At 39.4% G+C, this 22,198-nt stretch overlaps 1 protein-coding gene across 1 annotated transcript in view; it reads right to left on the bottom strand.

Moving 5' to 3' along the window:
- LOC118814112 (zinc finger protein GLIS1) overlaps positions 1–22,198 on the bottom strand; it is a 154,065-nt gene that overhangs the window by 65,046 nt on the left and 66,821 nt on the right. The window contains exons 4-6 of the mRNA XM_036579773.1: positions 19,526–19,668; positions 18,753–19,063; positions 16,837–17,520 (exon numbers count right to left, since the gene is read on the bottom strand). Coding sequence (XP_036435666.1) covers positions 16,837–17,520; positions 18,753–19,063; positions 19,526–19,668 — 1,138 coding nt within the window. The remainder of the gene's footprint in view (positions 1–16,836; positions 17,521–18,752; positions 19,064–19,525; positions 19,669–22,198) is intronic.

Raw genomic sequence — 22,198 nt, 5'->3', positions numbered from 1 at the left:
TCACTTGCCTACAGTTCAGCATATACTAATCCAGCCACACTGATGCACCAAAATGAAGCAACGAATTTATTTAAACTAAATATGTACATAATGAAATAAAATGTAAAATAAAATAAACTGTTCTAATATAATACATATTATCGTAGAAATACCATAATTATTTGTGTCATATATATTCAAGTTTGCATTTTTTCAGTGCTGCCTGCCACGTGAGAAAACATTTTGCGGCTGAAAAAGTTTGTATGTCAAACTGGGAACTCTGAATTAATGTTTAACTGCTAAAACTATAATAGAATCAAGTTAATTAAATAAATAATAAAATATTAAATTCATAACATACCATTCTCCCAGCCTATATGTGGAAACCAAGCTACAAAAAACAGCCTCTTTAGAATTACCTGATTTCATGATGTCTCGAAAACCAATGCATTTACATATATCTGCCTATTCAGCTTACAGCTGTTTAGCCCTGCCCATTCAGGATTCTTCAATTCTCAGGATTCCCTGAAGACTAGTTTGAGAACCAAACTGCTGTCCACAGCTAAAGGAAGCTACTGGGTGTGAATTTGCCTCCTGATCTTCATAAACAGATGCAAGTGATTAATAAGAAAGCGTCAGATCTACAAGCTCTGAGGCGTTTCTGTTGTATCTGCATTTCTTTGTAAGCAGTCATAAATTACAAAACCTCTTGTGGCTACTTTCATCCACAGTTGAGAACAGTTGTGGGCCTATTTGGAAAGTTCAGTATCTGAAAAAACCTCATTTACCATCTAAGAGGCTTATTTTCTCATTAAATTAACATAATTCGCTGTAACTTTGATGTAAACACAAAATTGGCTTTGCAAAATCCTGAATATGCCTCCCAAATAAAGCTGTAGTCTCCGTAATTCAGTGGTAATGCTCAGGTCTGGCAGTGAGCTCAGCGTGCAAACAGAGCTGTGTTTGAGTCCGTCTGCCTCAGCGCAGGTAGCTGCTACCTGTTTAGCGTCCCGCTACAACATGGCGGCCACTAAGTAGAGCAGACAGGCCAGGGATGTCAGCGGCTAGTTCTGGTACAAACACATTAATATCAACGTCACTCTCCGCCCCCGCCGAGCAGGGGCCCAGACGGATCGGGTATCTGCGAGCGTTTGGGGGGAAAAAGTCGCCTCATGCTTCGGGCCGCGGTTTTTTAATTAGCTAATGGCACTAGCCGTTTCATCTTCCGCTAGCTGTGTTGATTGCTCACAAAAGCCTCCCTTCAACTGCAAACACGGCGTCTTGGCAGCGGTCAGGCCTGTATGTCTCAACGTCTGCTGCCGGGGATTTCTGAGTGAGCGCGTCCAAAAATCAGTCTAATAAATCTTTATATACGTTTGCTGCTTTCACACTAACAGCACGAGGAAAAAAAAGAGGAAATTCCATGATCTATGCCTTCTCCAGCAGGTTCCCTGGTCCAATTTTCCTTCAAGCAAAAGGTCTATGTGTTCGGCCCTTAGAAAACGAATGCACGTTAGAGGGTGGGTCCACGTTTCAAGGGCTAAAAAGGAGAAAAAATAGCTAGAGAGGTAAAATCAGTTATTAAAATGTGTCAGAAATGTGGTAGGCTGTGTGTGATTTAGTGAAGAAACGACAGAACTCCAAGTAATTTAAAAAAACAGCTATTACAAATTGAATTCTTATGAGTTCTTCCTAATAAATGACCCAAGGCACATTGATTAGATCTCTTCCCAAAGGTATTTTCCTCCGTCTGTTTTCTCTCCATTGCCAGAATGTTTCATTTACAGCGCCGTTATGCTGAGTCATGTTGCACTGCCCACTGAAATAACTCTGACACTTTCATTACACAGCTTTCTCATGTGGGAATACACTATTAGGGAGGAATGATGATGATGATGATGATGATGATGAATAAAAATGAAAATAAAAATGTCCCATAACAGATTCATTGCTCAGTGTAAACTTAGGTCACATATGCAGAATAAAGAATTACTAACTGGCAATCTAACTGACTAACACATCCAGCGATTACGACATATTCTGCTAATGTAATAAGCGATGATATAGACCGCAACACTTAAAACGTCAGTTCAAGTCACTCCACTCCCAAAAAGTCACCCTGCCCTTGGGGATTTTTAAGCTTTGCAAGCTTTACAGTTTTTGGACATCCTCTTTGCTTTGCTTTATGTCTATGTTTTGAAGCAGTTTTCATCTCTATCAATTGGATGTACGATCGTGTGGCATTTCACACCAGCAGGATGGGGTTTCTTTCCCATAAAACATCAGAAGGGAACAGTTCTGTAAAAATCCAATGTACACATTTTTCCCACTTAACCCTGGTGTCTGAAGTTTGCTTCTTTAGTTATACCCTAGATCAGGGGTCAGCAACCCAAATGAGTGCGAATACATGCACTCAATAATCTGATCCGATCGGATTTCTGCAGTTATTTGATTATTCAACTGGTCATGTAAACACCATACTCCGATCTAGAAATCTGATTAAGAAATCTGATAAAGAAGCTGGATTTTAGCTCAGTAATCAGATTTCTCAGTGCATATAAACTCTTACTCTGATTTCTTTCGGATTTCTCAGTCTGCGCGAGATCAGACGGTGGATGCCGCAAGACGCAGCAAAACACTGTTGAAGCGGCGCTGAAACCAAACACGAAATAAAGGAATTGAATATTCTTTGTGTTCTAGATGATGTATGTTCATATTTTCAGGCAAAGCCGCACGAGTTTTACGTTACGTTTATGTCTCGTCTTCTTCTGTGAGTTTACTGGCTGGCTGCAAAGCAGAAATCTGATTACTGCCTGACTCATGTAGACCTGGAGTTTCCCATTATCTGATTTAAGCTTTAGCTCAGTTACAGCTGCTTTTCCACAAAAGTAGAATTCTTTTTTGTAAAATATCTCTCAACATTTGACTTTTTGGTGCTTGCTAGTTTCCCCTAGAACAATAAGCATATCAGGAAACCAGCTGGAGTGCATATAAATGCAAATGAGTCTGTCCATTTGTCTCTAAATTCTCAATATTCATCTTAAATCTTTGTCTTCTTTGCCATTTCGTTAGCTTATAGCTAGGCGAGATTGTTGTCTGCGTTGGTATGTGACCAGCAGTCTACGTGCCAATCTTGAAGGTTAAAGCGTGAATGAGCAGTTACACACTAATTCCAGCATTTAAGATCATTTATTGTTAAAACTCTGTTAGAATTGTGTGTTAGAGCACAACAAAGCTTTATTTTATTGCAAAGTAGGGCTGTAAAAATTGTTATTCCTTCTAAAAATAGACCCCAGGAGCCTCTTTCACTCAGAAGAGATCAGCAACAAACAACACTGCAACTATGAGAAAAAGTAAAAAAAAGGTGTAAATCTTCGTTTTGTCACCGAATGGATTATTAAATTGAAGCGTAAGACTTTTTCACCCATTTTGCTCTCCATTGTTTTAGTGCTGCGTGTATGCGCGTGCCTACAACTAAGCTTTATCAGGGGCAACATGAACTTGAGGCAGAACTGACTCAGATGCATCTGAGTGCATATTTTCGAGATGTGCCCACAGGTTGCTAGTGCTGGAGCCTACATTGCTTACTGTAGCCTACACCGAATACAACTTTGAGGTTCCACTATTTTGTCGTCTGCTGACCTTTAAGTCACGCTCCGAAGTATTTCCAAACAGAGCTTTTTAGATTGCTTGGAGTGCAGATCACTCTCTCTGTGGCCAAGTTGGTTGTGAACTCTCTGCCATTATTACCACACGGTTGTTATTTGCTTGTTTCAGCTGGACCTACATTTCATTTTACATCATGAAAGTAATGTTGTGTTACTTCTGGCCATCATGCAGTGGATGCAGCCCAGGCCCACAGATAGACAGTGGTAATATTGTTTTTGTTTTTTTTAAATCAAATATTATTTTTCATAATTATGTGTTTTTACAATTTGATTATATAACTCAATTGAGAATATTTGTAAAGTCCAACTGCAACAGAGGATTATTTTATTTTTACCTAAAAATCTACTTCTGCTGTGGAGCTGCAGTAGAGCAGTAAAAGAGCCGCATGTTGCCGACCCCTGCCCTAGAGCTATGCAGCTGACAAAGCTAAAACGTAATGGGAGCTTAAGTCATAGCCAGTCACAACCATAACATTTTAGCTGACATTTAATTCAAGGTTGCCGCATAATTAATTAAAGTCAAATTCAGTACTTTTTAATACCTTTCAAGATCTCAACGTAACAAAAATAAGACTATTTCAGACTATGTATAAAATTTCTATTTCACTCAAACCGATTGGCTGAAAAAAAACCATCTATATATGCTTTAAGATTGCACGACCCTTACATAGTCTGTTCAGTGGGTTTCACTTCTGTCATCCTCTAGTCCAGGAAGGTCAAACTGGGGACCTTCCAGGCCAAAGTGCTGCGGAGTTCAGCATTTACCCTCATCTAACGCTCTGAATTCAGTTCATGAAGGCTTTGCAAATTAGCTGATGAGCTGAAACATGTGTGTTTAATGAGGCAGCAGGCTGAAGTGTTCTGGCCCACTAGGACTAAAACCTGACACACGTGCTCTTGTCCTTCATCAGTTTTGACCACAGGACCACTGTCAGCTGGATATTTTGGTTGGTGCACTAACCTGTTCTGCATTTCAATAGAGAATATGGATTCACAATTTAGGTAAGAGTATGCTACAGTGCCAATTAATACTACAGTAAAATCGCTTCAGGTTAGTATGGGACATTTTAGACTAATATATTTTATTTTTTGGGCTATTTTGTATTGTGCCTTATAATTGCCTGTATTGCTTGATCTGACGCTTTGGAAACTATTTCTAAAATAAAAAAATTAATTGCTATTCTGCAGCAAAATCACTTCAGTTTTGATATTTGTATAGTGGTATACAAATGAACTGATAGCTTTAGTTTTATTGGACTACTTTGTGAAATAACCACCTTTTAGGTTCGTGAATATGCTATGATTAACAACAATAAAGTCAATAAAGTACACTGCGCTAAAAAAAAACAGCTGAGGTCCAGCTTGGAGTCTAAACTTTGCACTTCTGTCCATCTTTTTTAGCTACTTTAGCCTCGTACCTTCAGTGTAAAACTAAAAAAAACAAATTTCAGACATATAACGTCTTGTTTGATCGAGTAGATTTGGGAAATTTTGTAAAGGTGTTTTTTTTTTGCCAAATTATTCTTTACTCCATAAGACATGGCACCACTTGGTTAATAATGTTATGTTGAGATGATTTCCCAAAATGGCCACAGTGCTCAGACGGCCTGAGCTGTGTGAGAAACCTTTTCAAAGTGATCTCTGTCACCATACTGTGCTGATGTTTCTGCAGTATATTCGTAGGAAATCAAATTCAGATTCCGAAAGCATCTCTGTGTAAAAATATCACCCATCACTTATAAGGGGCACAGAGGCATTTCCAGAAAGCATCACAGCTTTTCACCATCATACATATCCCCTTACGGAAAGATCAGCACAGCGTAACGTGCGTAATGACTTAAATATGTTTCAGTATGTTTTTGGCTCCAGATACCAGCCCCCCACCCCTTCACCAGCACCAAAATACTTGCAGTGAACTTTTCTCCATGACTTTTTTTCATTAACTTCTCTGACATCTGAAATATGTACAGGCTGTTTTATAAGATATGTAGAGAATTGTGGGTCCAGTTTTACAGCAAAACCAAATGGTATGCAAGGTCAGTGTTGGAAAACAAGGAAGAAAAAAAAAAAAACAATTTAAGCTACAAAACACAGAGAATCCAATAAACACTAAGGTGCGTGAGAATCCAATGGCCTGGATATCCAGATGCTTAAAGGGGCATTTCCAAATCAAATGTGCACAACTTTCCTTTTTACTTAAAAGCAATTGATAAGCCAAGACTTCCGTGTCTGAATTTTGCTTCTTTAGTTCGCACTGGAGCTACAAGGCTAATGTAGCTAGTAAGTAAACAAAGCTTATAGCAACCAGTTAGCATTGTGCATTAAGATGCATGTCTTAATCATCACACACTTGGCTCAAACTGTGTTGAGCTGTTAATTAATCTCAAAAAAGCGTGCTTATGTGGTTTCTGACACTGTATGACATACTGTTATCTATAAAAATGGACAAAACTAAATTCAGGCCTTAAGTAAGCTTTTCACAAATGCTACATTTCCACCTGACTGCAACTATATGAACAATTCTTTTCCACAGTTGTTAGTTTTCACAATGATATGTTTATGCTGCAACAAACTAGGGATGAGTCAGAATTCCAGGGTTCCTGAAAAGTCATGAAAGTCTAAAAAAGCAGTGGTGGACGAAGTAACACAAATCACGTACTTGAGTTAAAGTAGAGATACCCAAGGTAAAATGTTACTCAAGTAAAAGTAGAAGCTCCTCCCTTTAGACCTCCACTTGAGTAAAAGTACAAAGGTATTTGCCTTCAAATGTACTTAAGTATCAAAAGTGAAAGTACTAAATAATTAATTATGGCTGTAAAGTCCTATTATCATTTTTGTAACAAGACTCTTGCTTTATCAACTCATTTTAGGTGAAAATATTCTAGTGTCACTCTTGTGACACCAATCTTTTAATAGAATGTCATTAATTAGTGACGCTGATGTCTATTAAAATTACCAAAAGCACAAAACACTGAAGGCGAACAGTTTCCATTAGTTTAAGTTTCAGTTTAAGATTTATTTGCCACTTAGTTTAAAGAAAAATAAAATGTGACAAAAAAATTAATAAAAAAACAAGTTTTTCTTTACTATGTTGCATCTGTAGGTCACTGTTCATAAATATAAACTAGCCAAAACGAATTTACTATAAAATGAAAAAAGTGTTTGTATAAATTCAGAAAAAAGAAAAATGCCAGTTACAACTGCATATGTGTACATATTTCTATATTGTGGTCTATTTACACAAAGTTAGGTTAGTTCATCATTTATGTTGAATAGACTCTCCCAAAATTTTACGCTGCTGCTCTGACATTGAACCGTGTGCTGCACTGGGTCGGTATGTCAAAACAAGCTCAAAACAAAACTGTGCCCTGATTGGTGTTCTTGCTTCACGCTTCTTTCATTTTGACGTTACGTTTTTATACACACGTAAACCAAAAGGAACGACAGATTTCATATAATGTAGTGGAGTAAAAAGTCAGATATTTGACTTTGAAATGTAGTGGAGTGAAAGTAAAAAGTCACCCAAAATGGAAAAACTTCAGTAAAGTACAGATACACAAAAAACTACTTAAGTACAGTAATGAATTACATTTACTTCGTTACTGTCCACCACTGAAAAAATGGAATAGCAAATTCAATGTAGCTTAAGGACCAGGAGATGTCTGCACTCTATATTCCACCAGAAGTCAGTGTAGATTCCACATAATCTTCCACAATTTTTCCAGCTAAAAGGTTCGAGATGAAATATGTTATGATGTGGCTAGGCTAGCAATGTTAGCTGATGTAAGAGACGATTAGCGTTTGTCTGTTTATCTTACAGACTTTAGATTAACTGCCTTTATTTGTGGAAGTTTCAAGCCACGAAACCTACTATGGCTTTCGTGATTTGGTTCTGGATTTAATTCAATGCAGAAACAGAGATGCTGACCTCAGCAAACTGAGCAAAAATGATGATATTTTAGCATTATTATTATGAAAAATTCTGTAATTTAAATAAATAATGTTTTTCTGAGGATATCGTCATTGTCACACTGTCAGCACTTATATTGTCAGTACTTAAAGAACACTGACCAATTGCACATTTTATTTTAAAAAGAGCATAATTAGTCCTGTATAATTAATTTAGTATAGCACAAAATGTAAAAAGTAAAATAAAAGTTTTTTTTAATTTTTACCCGATTTTTCTCCCCAATTTAGTCGTCTCCAATTCCACCCGCTAGTTAGGACTCCCCCAATCACACGATGCTATCAACGCTAGGTGAAGGCTAACACAGGCTTCCTCCGAGACCTATGAAGCCAATCACCGCTTCTTTTCGAGCTGCCACTCACGCAACGTCACTGGACAGCCGAACGCGCTCGGAGGAAAGCGCCAACCGCCAGATCTGTTACGTCAGCTAACAGACGCCTGCGCTGACTAGCATCGCGCTGAGTGATGGGGGGAGAGGGAGGGGCCATCCTACCCACCCAGAGAGAGCGAGGCCAATTATGCTCTCTTGGACTCCCGGCTATGGACGGCTGTAGCATCACCAGGGATCGAACTCGCGATCTCCTGATGATAGGGCCAACGCTTAGATGATAAAATAAAAGTTTTTAATGGCAGTTTTTAAATGCAGCACTGCTAGTGCATTGTGTCTTTTGTCAAACCATTGTGATTTGTCATGTATTGTGAAAAGGTTTTTACGGAACCCTGCTGTATAAATAAAAATAACGTGTGGCCACGACTTAGGAAGGCATGGGAACAAGATAATTAAGTTGTTGCCGCGACTTAGTAAGGCATGGGAACGAGATCCTAATGCATGGCCACGACTTAGTAAGGCATGATCTTGTTCCCACACCTTAATAAGTCATAGCCACGACTTAATTATCTCATTCCACGCGTTAATAAGGCGTGGCCATGCATTATCTTTATTTATATGGGATGTCACCAGCCTGGCTCCATAGGTCTTTAAGTATTGTGGTATGATATTTTTGCCATATCTCTTAGACCTACATCGGAGACACTGACTAGTGTTGGAAATCACAAACATTACACGTCATTAGTGAGAAATATTGGTTTATTTCATCTTGAACTGTTTCTGTTGTCAGACGGGAGATACTACCTGTTGACATGAAGCCTATTTGCCCATTTTTCTTGCACTTTAATAGTTTCATAAATTGTAAAAAATTACAATTAAAATTTTAACTACAATTATTTAAGTGGCAAATAACAGTTGTAGGTTAAAATTTCATAATCTTGAACAAGCCTAGAATCAAGACGGCTCATATTACTATTTTCAGTTTTCCGATGTACTTTTGTCCATTTTTAGAGATAGCATTGAGATTACTTATCAACTCCAAACGGTTTGAGCTGGGCGTGTGGTGATTTAGGCCTGTGGCTGGCTCAATGCTAACTGTTAACAGATAATCCCATTATCTGTTAGCTACATTAGTCTCTGAGCTTCAGTGTAAAACTAAAGAAGCAAACTTCAGACACCAAACATGTCTTGGCTGATCGACTACATTTGAGGCAACTGTCACTTTAACGAAGCTGTGACACAGAGCAGCTCGGTTACCGCCGATCCCACATCTACAACTCCAGAAAAAAACAGCGAAGGTGAGGAAACTCTGCTTGAACCGTCAGACGGTGAACGCCTGCTCCAGACAAAGATGTGAATCAGCCCTGATACATCCACCCAAGAGCTAGCGCCAAGTTATTTGTGTAATAGAATTAAACCAATAAATTCCAGAGGAAATTCAGCACAGGAACATTCATTAACATCCAGCCCTCAACATGAGGCCGCTCATGAAACGTGAACACTAAAAGAGCTGAACATTATCTAACCACACCACAGCTCTGAAGATCATGTACATACATTTCAGGTTTGCGCAGATAGATGAGCTGAGACATCAAACCCATGAGCAAATACATGCAAAGCGCTCGTACATCGGCGCTGCAGGATATAGAGAGAGAGAGAGCGAGAGAGAGAGAGAGGGCAGCCGGCGCTGGATGTATTTTTAATATTAATGCAGACAGGAGGGAGAAAAAAATGTAATAAACTAAAACAACACTCGAATTAGGCATGAAACACAACAGGATATTGCAGTGAGATTATGTTGTTTCCTTTTAGCTGTTCTCTCCGACTACCGCAGAAACAGCCCGCGGCCAACATTAATTGGACGAGGGTGAACCAGAACCTCTCAGACTTTTTACAGAGCGCTTTTTTAACAGCGTTTTTATGTCTTTACGTGCGCGGTATTAAAAAACTGCAGGCAGGTACGGACGGTGACAAATCAGAGTCAGAGGGTGTCTCGTGTTTGGAATAATGACTTTTTCCTGCCAAGGCGCCACCTGAAACAAATGCAGCACAGCTGGGAGAGGGAGAGGGAGAGTGAGAGAGTGAGAGAGAGAGAGAGAGAGAGAGAGAGAGAGAGAGAGAGAGAGAGACTGACTGTTATGTTTGGATGCAGAGGGATCATGCCTTGCAAATGCTGCCTGGAATCTGCAGTTGGAAAGATAATAAAGGGATTAGCCGGGTTTTTCTGGAGCATTTGCTTCTAAATCAAAATGTCTCATCTGTTTCCTCTGCACAAAATAGCTGGAATTCCAAAATACCTTTGTCTATTGCACCAGCACCATGAACACAACACTGCTTCAAACTAAACTCACGGCCAGTGTAGAGATATGGACATTGCACTGTTGCAGTGAGGCCTAAATAAGGGCACTGCAGAACAGAGGGACAGTAGAGTCTGTATAATCACATATACACATATTATTGTTATAACATCCAATAATTTGGATCGTTTACATCAAACAGAAAGCATCCTGAGAAACAAGTGACTTGTACGCAGCTTTACTGACGATGCAATTGCTATGATGTGGAAAGAGAAGACTACACTTTGAAAATAAGCTTTCACAATTCTGCCAGATGGTGGCCAATCGTTTGTTGAATTTTGTCACACCCATAGCGTAAGTTGTGAAAAGACCGAATACACATGAGATATTGAGAGATAATTACAATAGTTCTGAAATATGTTTTCCAAAAATTTACACACATATAATAATAATAATATGAGATAATTACTTCCACTGCAATTAAAAAAAAACAATTTTAGGCCTGTTGGCTCCTGCGTACCATCAAGACTCCGCACCTGCTTTCACTCTGCATGGCTATATGTGCTCACATTCAATCGACACACCCCCAACAGTGAGGGAAGCCATTCGCATCCCTGACTATGCAGATTTTGAAAATATATCAATAAAAAAAAAAAAACACAAACTCTACCTGGAAACAAGCACATACATCTCTATGCTAGCTCAAAAACTTTATTTTAAGCAGTTTAAGCATAATTTTAGCAGGTGACATAACATGCCATGCATTTTTCCAACTCCATTATTTCCCTATTAAGTCGTTTATTAATTACATACACTGTTAAAATAATAAAGGTTCTGTTCAGGTACACTTTTGGTTCATCAAGGTACAAACAGTGTAAATGTTCCCTCGAAGGTACAACAGTGGTTTTAAGGTCTGATTGTGAACCTTAAATAAGTATTTCCAGGTGAAAAGTTTGTATTTGTACCTTTTCATAACCAAATGTTTTAAAACAGAACAGTAAAATAAAAGCCTGGAGACGAGACGGGGTGTGTGGAGTCAGTACAGCTTAGAACATATCATTTCAGTGGATTATGGTTCAGTTATGTTCCCTGACTGAAGGTACTAAGATGAACCCTTGAGGGTCCCACCCCAGTGACAGTTTAGTTTATTTCTGAGAGTGTAACATACTTTACATTATTCAACAAAAATGTGAATATCTTCAGTAAACCAAAAAAAATATTTTAGTCACTGATTCCTTCCAGTGTCTAGAGATGTCAACTGTATGTAAATGTAAACTATTTAAAAAAGGTATTTAGTCATTTAAAATTCTAAACAGACGAGTTTGGCATGATTTTATGCTTGATACACTTAAATTCATAATATTTTGCAAAATAGGGCAACTTTAAAAGTTTAAAACTAATTTTTTCTTATTTCCTCAAATATCACTCAGAACAACCAACAACAAAGAATGTTTGTTCTGACATACATTTAAAACAGCAGTATGGGCAGCGTACTGCATCATACCGAAGACCCTGAGTGATGTTCAGGATACAATGCAAAGGTCAGCAGGCCTTTCACAAATATTTTATTTATGTATTTTTTTTTTTGAGTTTTGGTTTGGCTGGTTTACCACATCAGGTGTTGTGACACCAGGAAAGCAATAAACTTACTTATCTGAAAAAATAGTTTAAGAACAAAGGTTTATATGAGTGTACAAAAGTTAGTTTATACACATTTTCAGTGTTTTAAATAGCTTTACAATTTAACATTTTTGTATTAATGAGTGGCTGTGCCACCTGACACTGTGTGATGCAACTGATTATCCTTTTTAAAAAATAATAAATATCATTATAAAAGCTATAAAGCAAATATCATAACATTGAATAGATTAAAATTACACATCATATACTTCTTAATAGGACTTAACAAGTGGGGTCCAAAAGTATCAGACCAGCAACAGCAAGTTTTAGATTTCTGAAAGTTTAAACAAAAACCAGTCATGATAAATAATATGAAGGTGAAATATTCTTATTTCTAACTCATTATTCAAATTTAAGCAAATTTGTTACACAGACCATCTTAAGGTCTCTGCGCAAAAACATCAGATTTGTTCCGAGTCTTATTTATTCCATTGAAGCTCGTGTTGAGACGACTCTCAGGTAGATCTGAACTACTGAACAGAGGCTTTTACACAAACTTCTGCAGTCCATGCAGTTCAAGTGCACTCGGTCAATAAAATGAAAGAGGGACATACATACCAAATACTAAGAAATTCTAAAATTCATGTATATTATGTGCTTTATTTGTCTCTTAAATTACGTTGATAATATAATTTGTAATGACACACTGTGTACTAAATTAGAAAATTATGCAAAATAGAAACCCCACTGTATATATATACACACACTCATAGGCGCACATACACACACATACACACCCCTGTGCAAACCTCTAAAATACTGTTTTCCTTTGCCACAACCTGAATGTGAGAATTTTCTATGGCCTTGTCAACTTGCTGCCCTGCTGCTGCCAACAATTCATTTCCAGCACATCATAACCACATGTGTGCGTGTGCATGTAAACTCTGTTGCCCAACCATTTTACTGGCTTCTAGCACAGCCCAGTACATTACCCTGCAACAGCATCCAGCCGTTTTCGCCACAATACTCCGGCTTGTTTGCAGGCCAGCGCCTGGTTAGCATCTCCTAGCATAAAAAACAGCATTTGTTTGCCATCCTGTCTTGTCACTCGGTGCTGAGTGACATCAGGGGTGCGTTTCGCCACACTCAAACACACACTGGGCAAGGCATGGAGAGCAAAAGCAGAGCTATGAACAACACCATACAGAGACTTCGAACCGCCAGAGACAGACAGGGAGAGGAAAACAAGGCTTTACAAAAAGCGCTAATCATGGAGTGCAAAACAGGGACCTATTTGTTCTCAAGATGGACTATTGTGTGTAGTAGTGGGCAATAAATTAGCTAATCTGGTATATCGGTTGAAATTCTTCTCACGATATGAGTTTTGACATAACCTTCCTGCCACAACAACCAGTGTGCCAGACATAAGTGCAGGTGACTGCAACGTGCAAACAGTTCAAAACACAGTAACAAGTAACATGCCCATTTTGCCGTATGGCTAATGGTCCATTTAGCTGAATGGATTCAGGGATGTTTCAGTGATGTTTCACTAACAGAAAAGAAAAAAGAAACTCAACGACTTGAGCTTTTGAAGGAGTGGACATTAACGAGAAGTATTTAAAGAATGGTTGGCCCACTTGCGGCGCAGCTGTTTCCTCTTGCACTGTCTAAGGCACCACCTCATATGGTGAACTGCCTCAGACGATGCTTCAATCTCCAGACCTAATTTTTACATTTTTGTTACACTGTGATATACATTTTGTCTATACCACTCACTACTTACTGTGTGTATTAATTGTTGTGGTTGGTGGCTTCATATATGTACATCCTCTACAGGGAAGACATACAAATACGGCATTTTCTGCTAATTTTATTGCATAATTTCTATTTATTTCAGATTAATATATTGGCAAAATAAAAACATATTATATATACTATTGTACATAAAATAAAATGTGCCATAATTTTTGCACAGGCCACATTTTATGTTTTACATTTGTCCCAATATGTTAAATTCAGCACATAAACAGTAACTGAGCATTCAAAGTGTGTGCAGAAGTGTGTTTTCTGTAGAGGACATATTAACTTTGCTTCAAAATCAGCGCAACAGGTAATTTGACCAGTGTTGCGGCATCTGGCTGCAAATATACACACACATAAAAGTTTCCAGTATCTGCTTTATGGTGCATTCATTGCTAACACAGTCGTTCAACTGCACACACATAGTTCAGTCTCCAAAGAAAAACAGTGACCAACAGAATTGAAGCAGCTGCACTTGCCCATATAGGTTACTTATATAGGCATGTGCAGCCCATATAAAGGGTATAAAGCTCCCCAGCCCTGAGCTGTGCAGCAGTCAAACTGTGTTCTCTGGAGTGGTACCTTCCAATACCTTTGGGATGAGTTTGTGATCCAAAACTGATCATCCAATGTCAGTACCTGACCTCGCAAATTCTCTTGTGGCTGAATACAATCAAATCCTCAGAGCAATGCTTCCAACATCTAGTGTAAAGCCTTCTCAGAAGAGTAGAGGCTGTTACTGCAGAAACGGAGGACAAACTCACTATTAATACCCTTCATTTCAGAAGAACTGCTAATGTATAAAAACACTGCAATAACATTAGCAGTAAGCATGAAGGCAAAATACTGAGAACAGTTTCCAGAACTTCACACAGTTCGCTAAAAAGAGCGCAGTGGTGCAGGAGGAAGGGAATTTGGGCGACGTAATTCCATCTGCGTCTGTCCAGCTGCTCCGGGAAAACCGTCATCCTCCAGAGGACAAACAGCAGATCTAATTATCAACCCAAACGGAACTACTTAATGTTAGCGAACATAAATATTAGCATGCACACATGCTGTACGTATCAGCTTCAGCGGCCCTGAAAAGGCCTGGAACTGATTATTTGGATACGCAAAGGTGTCCTGGGATTTTTTGGGTATATGGGGCCTACTTCAAAACAACCAGTTAGAATACCAGTGAATTAAAAGGATTTTTGGACCTCAGGTCTTAGTTGAAAACGAATACATCTGACAAGAAATCAAACAATTCTGCGAATTGAGCAAGAGGGGAATTTCAGTGGTCATCTGCTCTACGATTCTTTCAATGGTCTAACAGACTACTACATTTCTTCAAGTGTTTGGTTTGGACAAAGAGCCAATTCCCTTAATACTTGTGGGACAGCTAAACGTTTAAAAGTCCTATTTAAAAGGATCAAGTGCATGCATTGTTTGGTTATGTTAAACAGATGTGTCGGCCTTTCAAGATCTCAATCATTCCCTCCTCCAAAACAAAAATCAGAGCTTATGAAAATAAACATGGTTTCACCCTACACAAATTGTGGACTAATTGTGTATTTGGACTGACTGGTCGGTGGTGGTCTGGAGGCTTTTTTTTCCCCTCACGGGTTGGGAACTGAGGGGAAAGGCAGTTTGACATTGATTAGTGTGTTGACTTGTGAAATCTGAGAGTTTTACCTGGATGAAGTGAGTTTTGCCACAGCCCTGTTTCTATAACTACAAACTACAGGTTGAATTAAACCCTTCAGCAGGGAAAGTTAGCGGGACCTTCAAGTTCAATCATAAACTGTGCTGACATGTGATATAGCTGTGAGGAAAGAGAAGGTTAATAATCTTAGATGTCCATAAAAACAGCACTGTGAGAAAGCAAGTGACTAAAAAGGTTTTCTACAGCTCTCTACTGTGCAGTCTTAAGAAAACCATAGCAATGATTGTGGGCTTCAAGTGAACTATACGTTTGTAGAATGAGGAATCTTCTCAAGAAATAAAATAATTTCTGTCCTTCTGGTTCTCTACTCTGTTAATTAGTGTTGTGTGAGATCTTCTCTATAACAGTGCCCCTGTGTTGGTGCCACACCACAATACTGATTTTTTGTTTCATCAGTATTTATAGTTAACAACTTAGTAAATCATTTGCTGAGAGCTTTTGAAAGAACCGTATAAAAACGGTTAAAAACCAAATAAATAGTAACTTTCTAGAAATCTGGCTTCCAGCCGGTTTGCAATGCCACACAGTATTGCATTCAGTGTCATTTTTATAGAAGCAGAACAAAACAGACCAATCAAAACGTTATATCAGGTTTGTAAGACATTCTTTTAGCACAGCGAAGCGGCTCTCAGGGATCTTTAACTTTATTATTGCTAACTTAAATATTATCTTGCACCCTTATGCTTTAATATATTTAGAAAATATCATCATGAATTTGATCCATACCACCCAGCACTAATATTTATGTATTTTTGAGACTCAATACAGACTTTTGTTTGAAGCAAACAAACTAACTAATGCTGGCAATCGAATCCCAAACAGACAAAGGTCAAATCAAACTTTGGTCTATGTCGATAGTAGCTTGATGATCATGTGAGAGTCATGTAATATGTCATGTGAATATTTAGGTTGAACCTGTGTGCCCCCATTTTGAACGACGCTGAGGACGGCATGAGCTGAAACATGTCCACCGTGAAATAAAAAGGTTTAAGCAGCTATAATCTCTTGCTTAGATCATTGCTGAGTGTGGGTCTCCATGTTCTATGGCAACTGAACTCCACAAATCTCCATTTTTAACAGTATGAGTTTGACAATAATCTCAAACCAGTCGTGCTTTTTAATGTGTAGCAACAGTGTAACATGCAGTAACCACATTTTCTTTGTCTGACCAGCCTTCGCTCATATAAATATAAGGGGCTCTGAATGAACGGACCGTGGATTTGACCTGTAACACTGAGGATATAGCCTTTAACACTGTTGAATTGACCTGTGACACTTTGAATGTGGCCTGTAACACTGGAGTTGACCTGTCACACTGTTGATTTGACTTGTAGCGCTGTGGATTTCACATGTAACACTGTTGATCTGGACTGTAACACCATGGACTTCCCATGTAATACTGGAAATCTGGCCTGTAAAACTGTTGATTTGGCCCATAAACTGCTGATGTGGGGGCACTTGTAGTCACTTACCATACACTTGTTGGGCTTCTCTCCAGAGTGGACTCTCATGTGGATGAGCAGCTTGTAGCGGGCGTTGAATGGCTTGTATCGACGGATGCATCCAGCCCAGAAGCAAGTAAAGTCCTCACCTTTCCTCTGGTCAATGTGCACCTTTTCGATGTGCCTCACCAGTTCCTCCTGCTGGTCGTAGGCAGCACTGCAATCGATCCAACGGCATATCTGCTTATCGTTAAAAACGATGGAGTCGTCCCGCTCCATGGACTGTAGGCCAGCTGGGCCTGAGGCTCTGGGTCCAGAAGGAGGCTGCTGAGGCTGCTGCTGGTTGTGTAGGTGCAGCACTGCACCTGAGCTGGAGCCCATATTATACTGGTGCAGGTGGTATGGAGGAGGCATGGAGGTCCGCTGCTGCTGCTGCTGCCCCCGGTTTGGTGAAAGAAAATGATGGTGAAAAAGCTCTTCCTCGGCTGGAGAGAAATCGTCCACAGGCTCCTGTTTCAAAACAGTGGACGGCCGCTGACCTCCGGAGTGCATGAGCAAACCAAGGCCTTCCGCTGGCCCAGGCTGCATGGAGCTGGGATCTTCACACGAAGAAACCGAGGATGAGGAAGAGGAGGATGAGGAAGAGGACAGTGACAGCAGGCAGCAAGTGGAGGGGGAGGCTGGAGGGTCCCGAGGGCTAGGGGTGGGCACAGGCTTGAGAGCAAGGTTTCCACAGGTCATTAAAAAAGCACAAGAAAACATTCAATTAATTTCTCATAGACCTTGATTTGAATGACTAGTGGCTCCAACAGCATTAAACCAGTTGCAGAGATGACAAAATCACGTTGGGATGTATTGTTTCACTCAATGAAAATAGGCAAATTCTATTCAACGTGAAGATTCTGAACTTTCAACTCACACCACATTTGTGTTCAGTATAACAGGAGGCATTTTTAATTAAGGTCAAAAGTTACCATTGCATGTACTGTATTCTTTTGCGTAAAAAGAAAATTCTTTCCGTAATCTTTTTACCATGTTTTTTTTTTTGATTTATTATATTGTAAATATAATAGTTGAAATATGTTGGCACAGAATATAGGTATTTATCAAATATAAACATATTTTTTTACAAAAGTCACTATTTAATACAATAAGTCCCTAAATAATTCACTCTTCAATTAATGGAGCTATTCCTTCCCAGAGTATTTCCTCCACGACAACGATTCTGGATGAAAAGGCGTCATTGTATTTTAAGAGGTCAAGAAATAGTAACTGTTAAATTTCTTCTACTTTATATTTTTTGAAGAAAAGACGTACTTTAAATTCATATGGTTTAAATATGTGCAATTTGTGCCATTTTAAAACAAAATTTAGCTCTCTTCAATTCCACTGCAATCACACAAAAGATTTTTAAAAAGAGGGACATTTTGATGTCCAGAAATATAACTTATTTTAAGGTATACTTCCAGTCTCAGATCATTTTTATTAAGTGTCATTATCAAGTATGTTACTATTTGAAAAATGCAGTCAATAAACAGCTAATTTTACTTTTATTTACATATTTTAATGTACAATTGCATGATAGTTGTTCAGCTACATGCACCAACTGTGTCCAAGACAACTTTTTCTTCAAAACATTAAAATTGTCTTTACCATCAAGTGTCATTACCATCACACAACCTATTGAACATCCTAATTACAACTAAAATATAATAAAATAATTGAACTCTGATTAGGTTTTGTATAAACTAATTCACTTTTCCACTGACTAACGTGTAAATAATGCCTAAAATTAAATGAAATTAGCCTCTAACTGAAGAATCTCCCACTTACATTTATATAGTACAGCAAGACGACAATAGTAACTCTAGACCTTTGAAGCTGCCAAATGGATCAACGTGCCATTAAAAGGGTCCCCATAATCATTAAATTGAGTTTGCTGATACCTGCAGGTACCCAGGTGTGGGCGGCTGTGGGAAGGCGGCGCTGGAGGCCGGTGGGGACGGATTTAGACCGTTTGCGCCGTTCACGCACGCTAACACGGACATCTGGGAGGTGCGGACGATGGCAGCGATGTTGATGCTGTCGGAGTGCGCGGCCACGGGCAGGCGGCGTCTCTTCAGGCCACCAGAGTTCAGAGAGAGCCGCGCCGAGTGACGAGAGACGGCCAGGGAGGAGCCGCAGTTGCCTTCATTATTATTAAACACATACGCCGTCAGAGCTGTGGTCGATGACGACAGGGCGGCCGAAACCCCTGCTGGAGGGTGGCAGGGTATCCATGGGTCATTAAAAAGCAGAAATAAGTACTAAAATCAATTTTGCATAGTCTTACTAGGGTAACAGGTGTCTCAAAGCGGTATTAAAGATGTCTCGAAGTGGCACTGAAATGTTCTTAATCTATTCAAAACTGAGCCACATGTTGGTCCACATTTTAACTCTCTTAACTACAGAGCTTAATTTTATAGCAGATACAAAAGAATTAATAATAGCAGTTATTGAATCATAAGCCCTAGGACAACTTAAATGTTGCTGGTGGGTCCAGACTTACATACCTTACTCTTATAACTTAAGAATAGCTCACTCAGTTTGCATCTTTTTTTCATGTAATTTAAATAAAAAGTATGAGAATGTAAAAGGTTAACCCTTTGAATCCTAGTCTAATTATTTGGCTGTTCATTAATATAATTATTCAACAACAACTCTAAAACTTTGCTGTTACCTGTAGTTATTCTAGGTCTGTCCGGTTCTCTGCCTCTCGCCCCCGAAAACTCGCCCGCTCCCACTCCCAGGCTGAATCCCTCCTGTTTGACGGGGAAGCTGACGGCCAGGCTGGAGCTGAGGTCCCTCTGAAATCCTGCAGACCTGTGAGGAGAAACACACAACAACAACATACACCCGGAGGAATATGAGCAGCAGTTAGAGCTGAGAGCTGACTGTGGACAATCTGAGGGCTATTAGCAGACTGGACTGTTGACTGATAAAGGCCAGGCCTTCTCAAAGCTGCGCCAACTCATCCTCCTCTCCACAAAACCGCACTTTTCTGAAGCCTCGCAAACAGACAGGCTCTGTGCTCTCAGCCAAAGGATTCACTCACACTCTCACACGCACACATTCACACCAACAACAGATCCAAATGGACTACAACCATCAGACACTGCAATAAAAATGATATCCTGGCATCCTGATTATGGGCAATGTACCTAACATTTTTCATTATGAGCTTGTTGTAAGAGACGTTGTACTTATTTTAAGTAATAAAATCTGTCCTGGCAGATTATCTTATGTCTTTCAAGCATTACTTTTCAAAAGAAGCACAATGACCTGCTACTGGATTATGTCCTCCCTCATGGTATACACCTTAAAACAACTGTTCTCACATTTTGTTTAATCATTTCTGACATGTTGCTCATAGAAACAAGCAGAGAAATTCTCTAGAAAGTGCTGAAACTTTCAAGCCACGCACATTTTTAGCCTTTAGTTTTGTGTATAGTCCTGTTTTCCTTCATATTTTTTATGTTTTTGTGGTTTTATGACATCAAAACAAACAGAAAAAAGACGTGCAGACTTGTTGATACACAATCTAAACTGAATGAGTGCGAATGTACATAGCTAACCATGTCAATAATTATGCAATTAAGTAATTATATAAACTAAACGTGAAATGCAAACTGACTGTACAGCTAAATCATGATAAAACAGTAGGATTCTAAGAGTTGAAGGCCTTCCAGCCTTATTGTGCTTTAATGAACCATTCCTCTGAGGTCAGATTTCTCTCAGGAAAATTTATAATTGTGGTATGCTTTAACCTGTGGTTTATTACCACAGCAAATGCTCCCTGAGCCACTCCATGAATAAATAATGCAGGAAATTTGGCCCTGGCTGTAGTTATGAATGGGTATTTAAGACTAAGACAGGTCGGAGGGGCCCTGAGCCTGTGAGTTTGACATGCTTTTGATGACACAATAGGGGTTAACCCAAGCCTGCATGCGGGCTGGAGAGACGTCAGCTGGTTCGGTGGGATAATGGCGCGCCTCAGAAGAGCCACCAGTCACAATACTGGCCTTTCTAGCGGGAATCTGTGGCCTGCTGAATGGGGACAGGTCGGATTTCCTGGTGCGTCGCTCTGATCTTCCACATAATAATTCCTGTCAGTTCACTCATTATGGATTTTGTGCAAAAGCTCCTGAGTGACGTGAGAAGGTCCTCTCCCTCTCCTCTCTATCTCTCTTCGCTTCCTCTGTCTTGCTCTTTCCCTCTCTTTCTCTGTTCTCCTGTCTCACACCTTCTCTCTCCTTTCTTTCTTTCTCCTCTTCCCCCTCTCTATTCTCCCGCTCACTCTTTCCCTCTTCATTTTCTCTCATCTCTCCTCACTGCCCTCTATCACTGTCTCTTTTCCTTCTATCCATCTCTAACCCTTGCATTTTTTCTCCTCTCCTCTCTTTCTATTTTGTCCCTCTATATCACTCCTTCCCTATCCTTATTCTGCCTCTCCTTTTCTCACCTCCCCTTTCTACCTCTACCTCTTTTCACTCCGTCTTACTTTTGCCCCTTTCTCTTCTATCCTCCATCCTGTTCTGATCTTTTTCTCTCCTTTCTGTTCTATTCTTATATATATCCCTTTCACTCTCTCTCTCTCTCTCTCACTTCTCTTTGTCATCTCTCTTCCCTTGCTCTCTACCCCTTTCCCTCCATTTCTTTCTTCTTCCTTTCATTCTATCTCTCTCTACCTCTCTTAATTTGCTCTTTCCTTTACCTATTTTTCTCTCTCATCTTTCTTTTTCCTCTTCTCCCCCTTCTCCTCTCTTTGGTCTTTTTCTCAGTCTCTCTCATCCACCCCACACCCCCCTTGAGATAAATTCATCTTTCTGCCCCTGCCATAGCTGCGCAAGTGAAAGCCAACACCGATCAGGCATAACATTATGACCACCTCCTTGTTTCTACGCTCATTGTCCATTTTATCAGCTCCACTTACTATATAGGTGCACTTTGTAGTTCTACAGTTACAGACTGTAGTCCATCTGTTTCTCTGCATACTTTGTTAGCCCCCTTTTACCCTGTTCTTCAGTGGTCAGGACCCCCATGGACCCTCACAGAGCAGGTACTATTTGGGTGGTGGATCATTCTCAGCACTGCAGTGACACTGATGTGGTGGTGGTGCTGATAAAACGGACAATGAGTGTAAAAACAAGGAGGTGGTCATACTGTTATGCCTGATTGGTGTAAGTGGTAACGTTATCACTCTGGCAAAACTAAAACTATACTTTTGCCATTTAACTCACTGTAAAAAAAATCTATTAACTTGAAAAAAAAGAGGTTAAATAAGCTCTAAATATTAAAGCAGCGAGGTTACTTACTTAAGTTAAAGTTAAGTTAAAACAACATATCACTTTTT

Source organism: Colossoma macropomum, unplaced genomic scaffold (genome assembly GCF_904425465.1).
Source record: "Colossoma macropomum unplaced genomic scaffold, Colossoma_macropomum, whole genome shotgun sequence".
NCBI classification, from domain to species: Eukaryota; Metazoa; Chordata; class Actinopteri; order Characiformes; family Serrasalmidae; genus Colossoma; species Colossoma macropomum.
The sequence above is the reverse complement of the archived record's forward strand: the minus strand, read 5'-3'. Positions and strand labels throughout refer to the sequence as shown.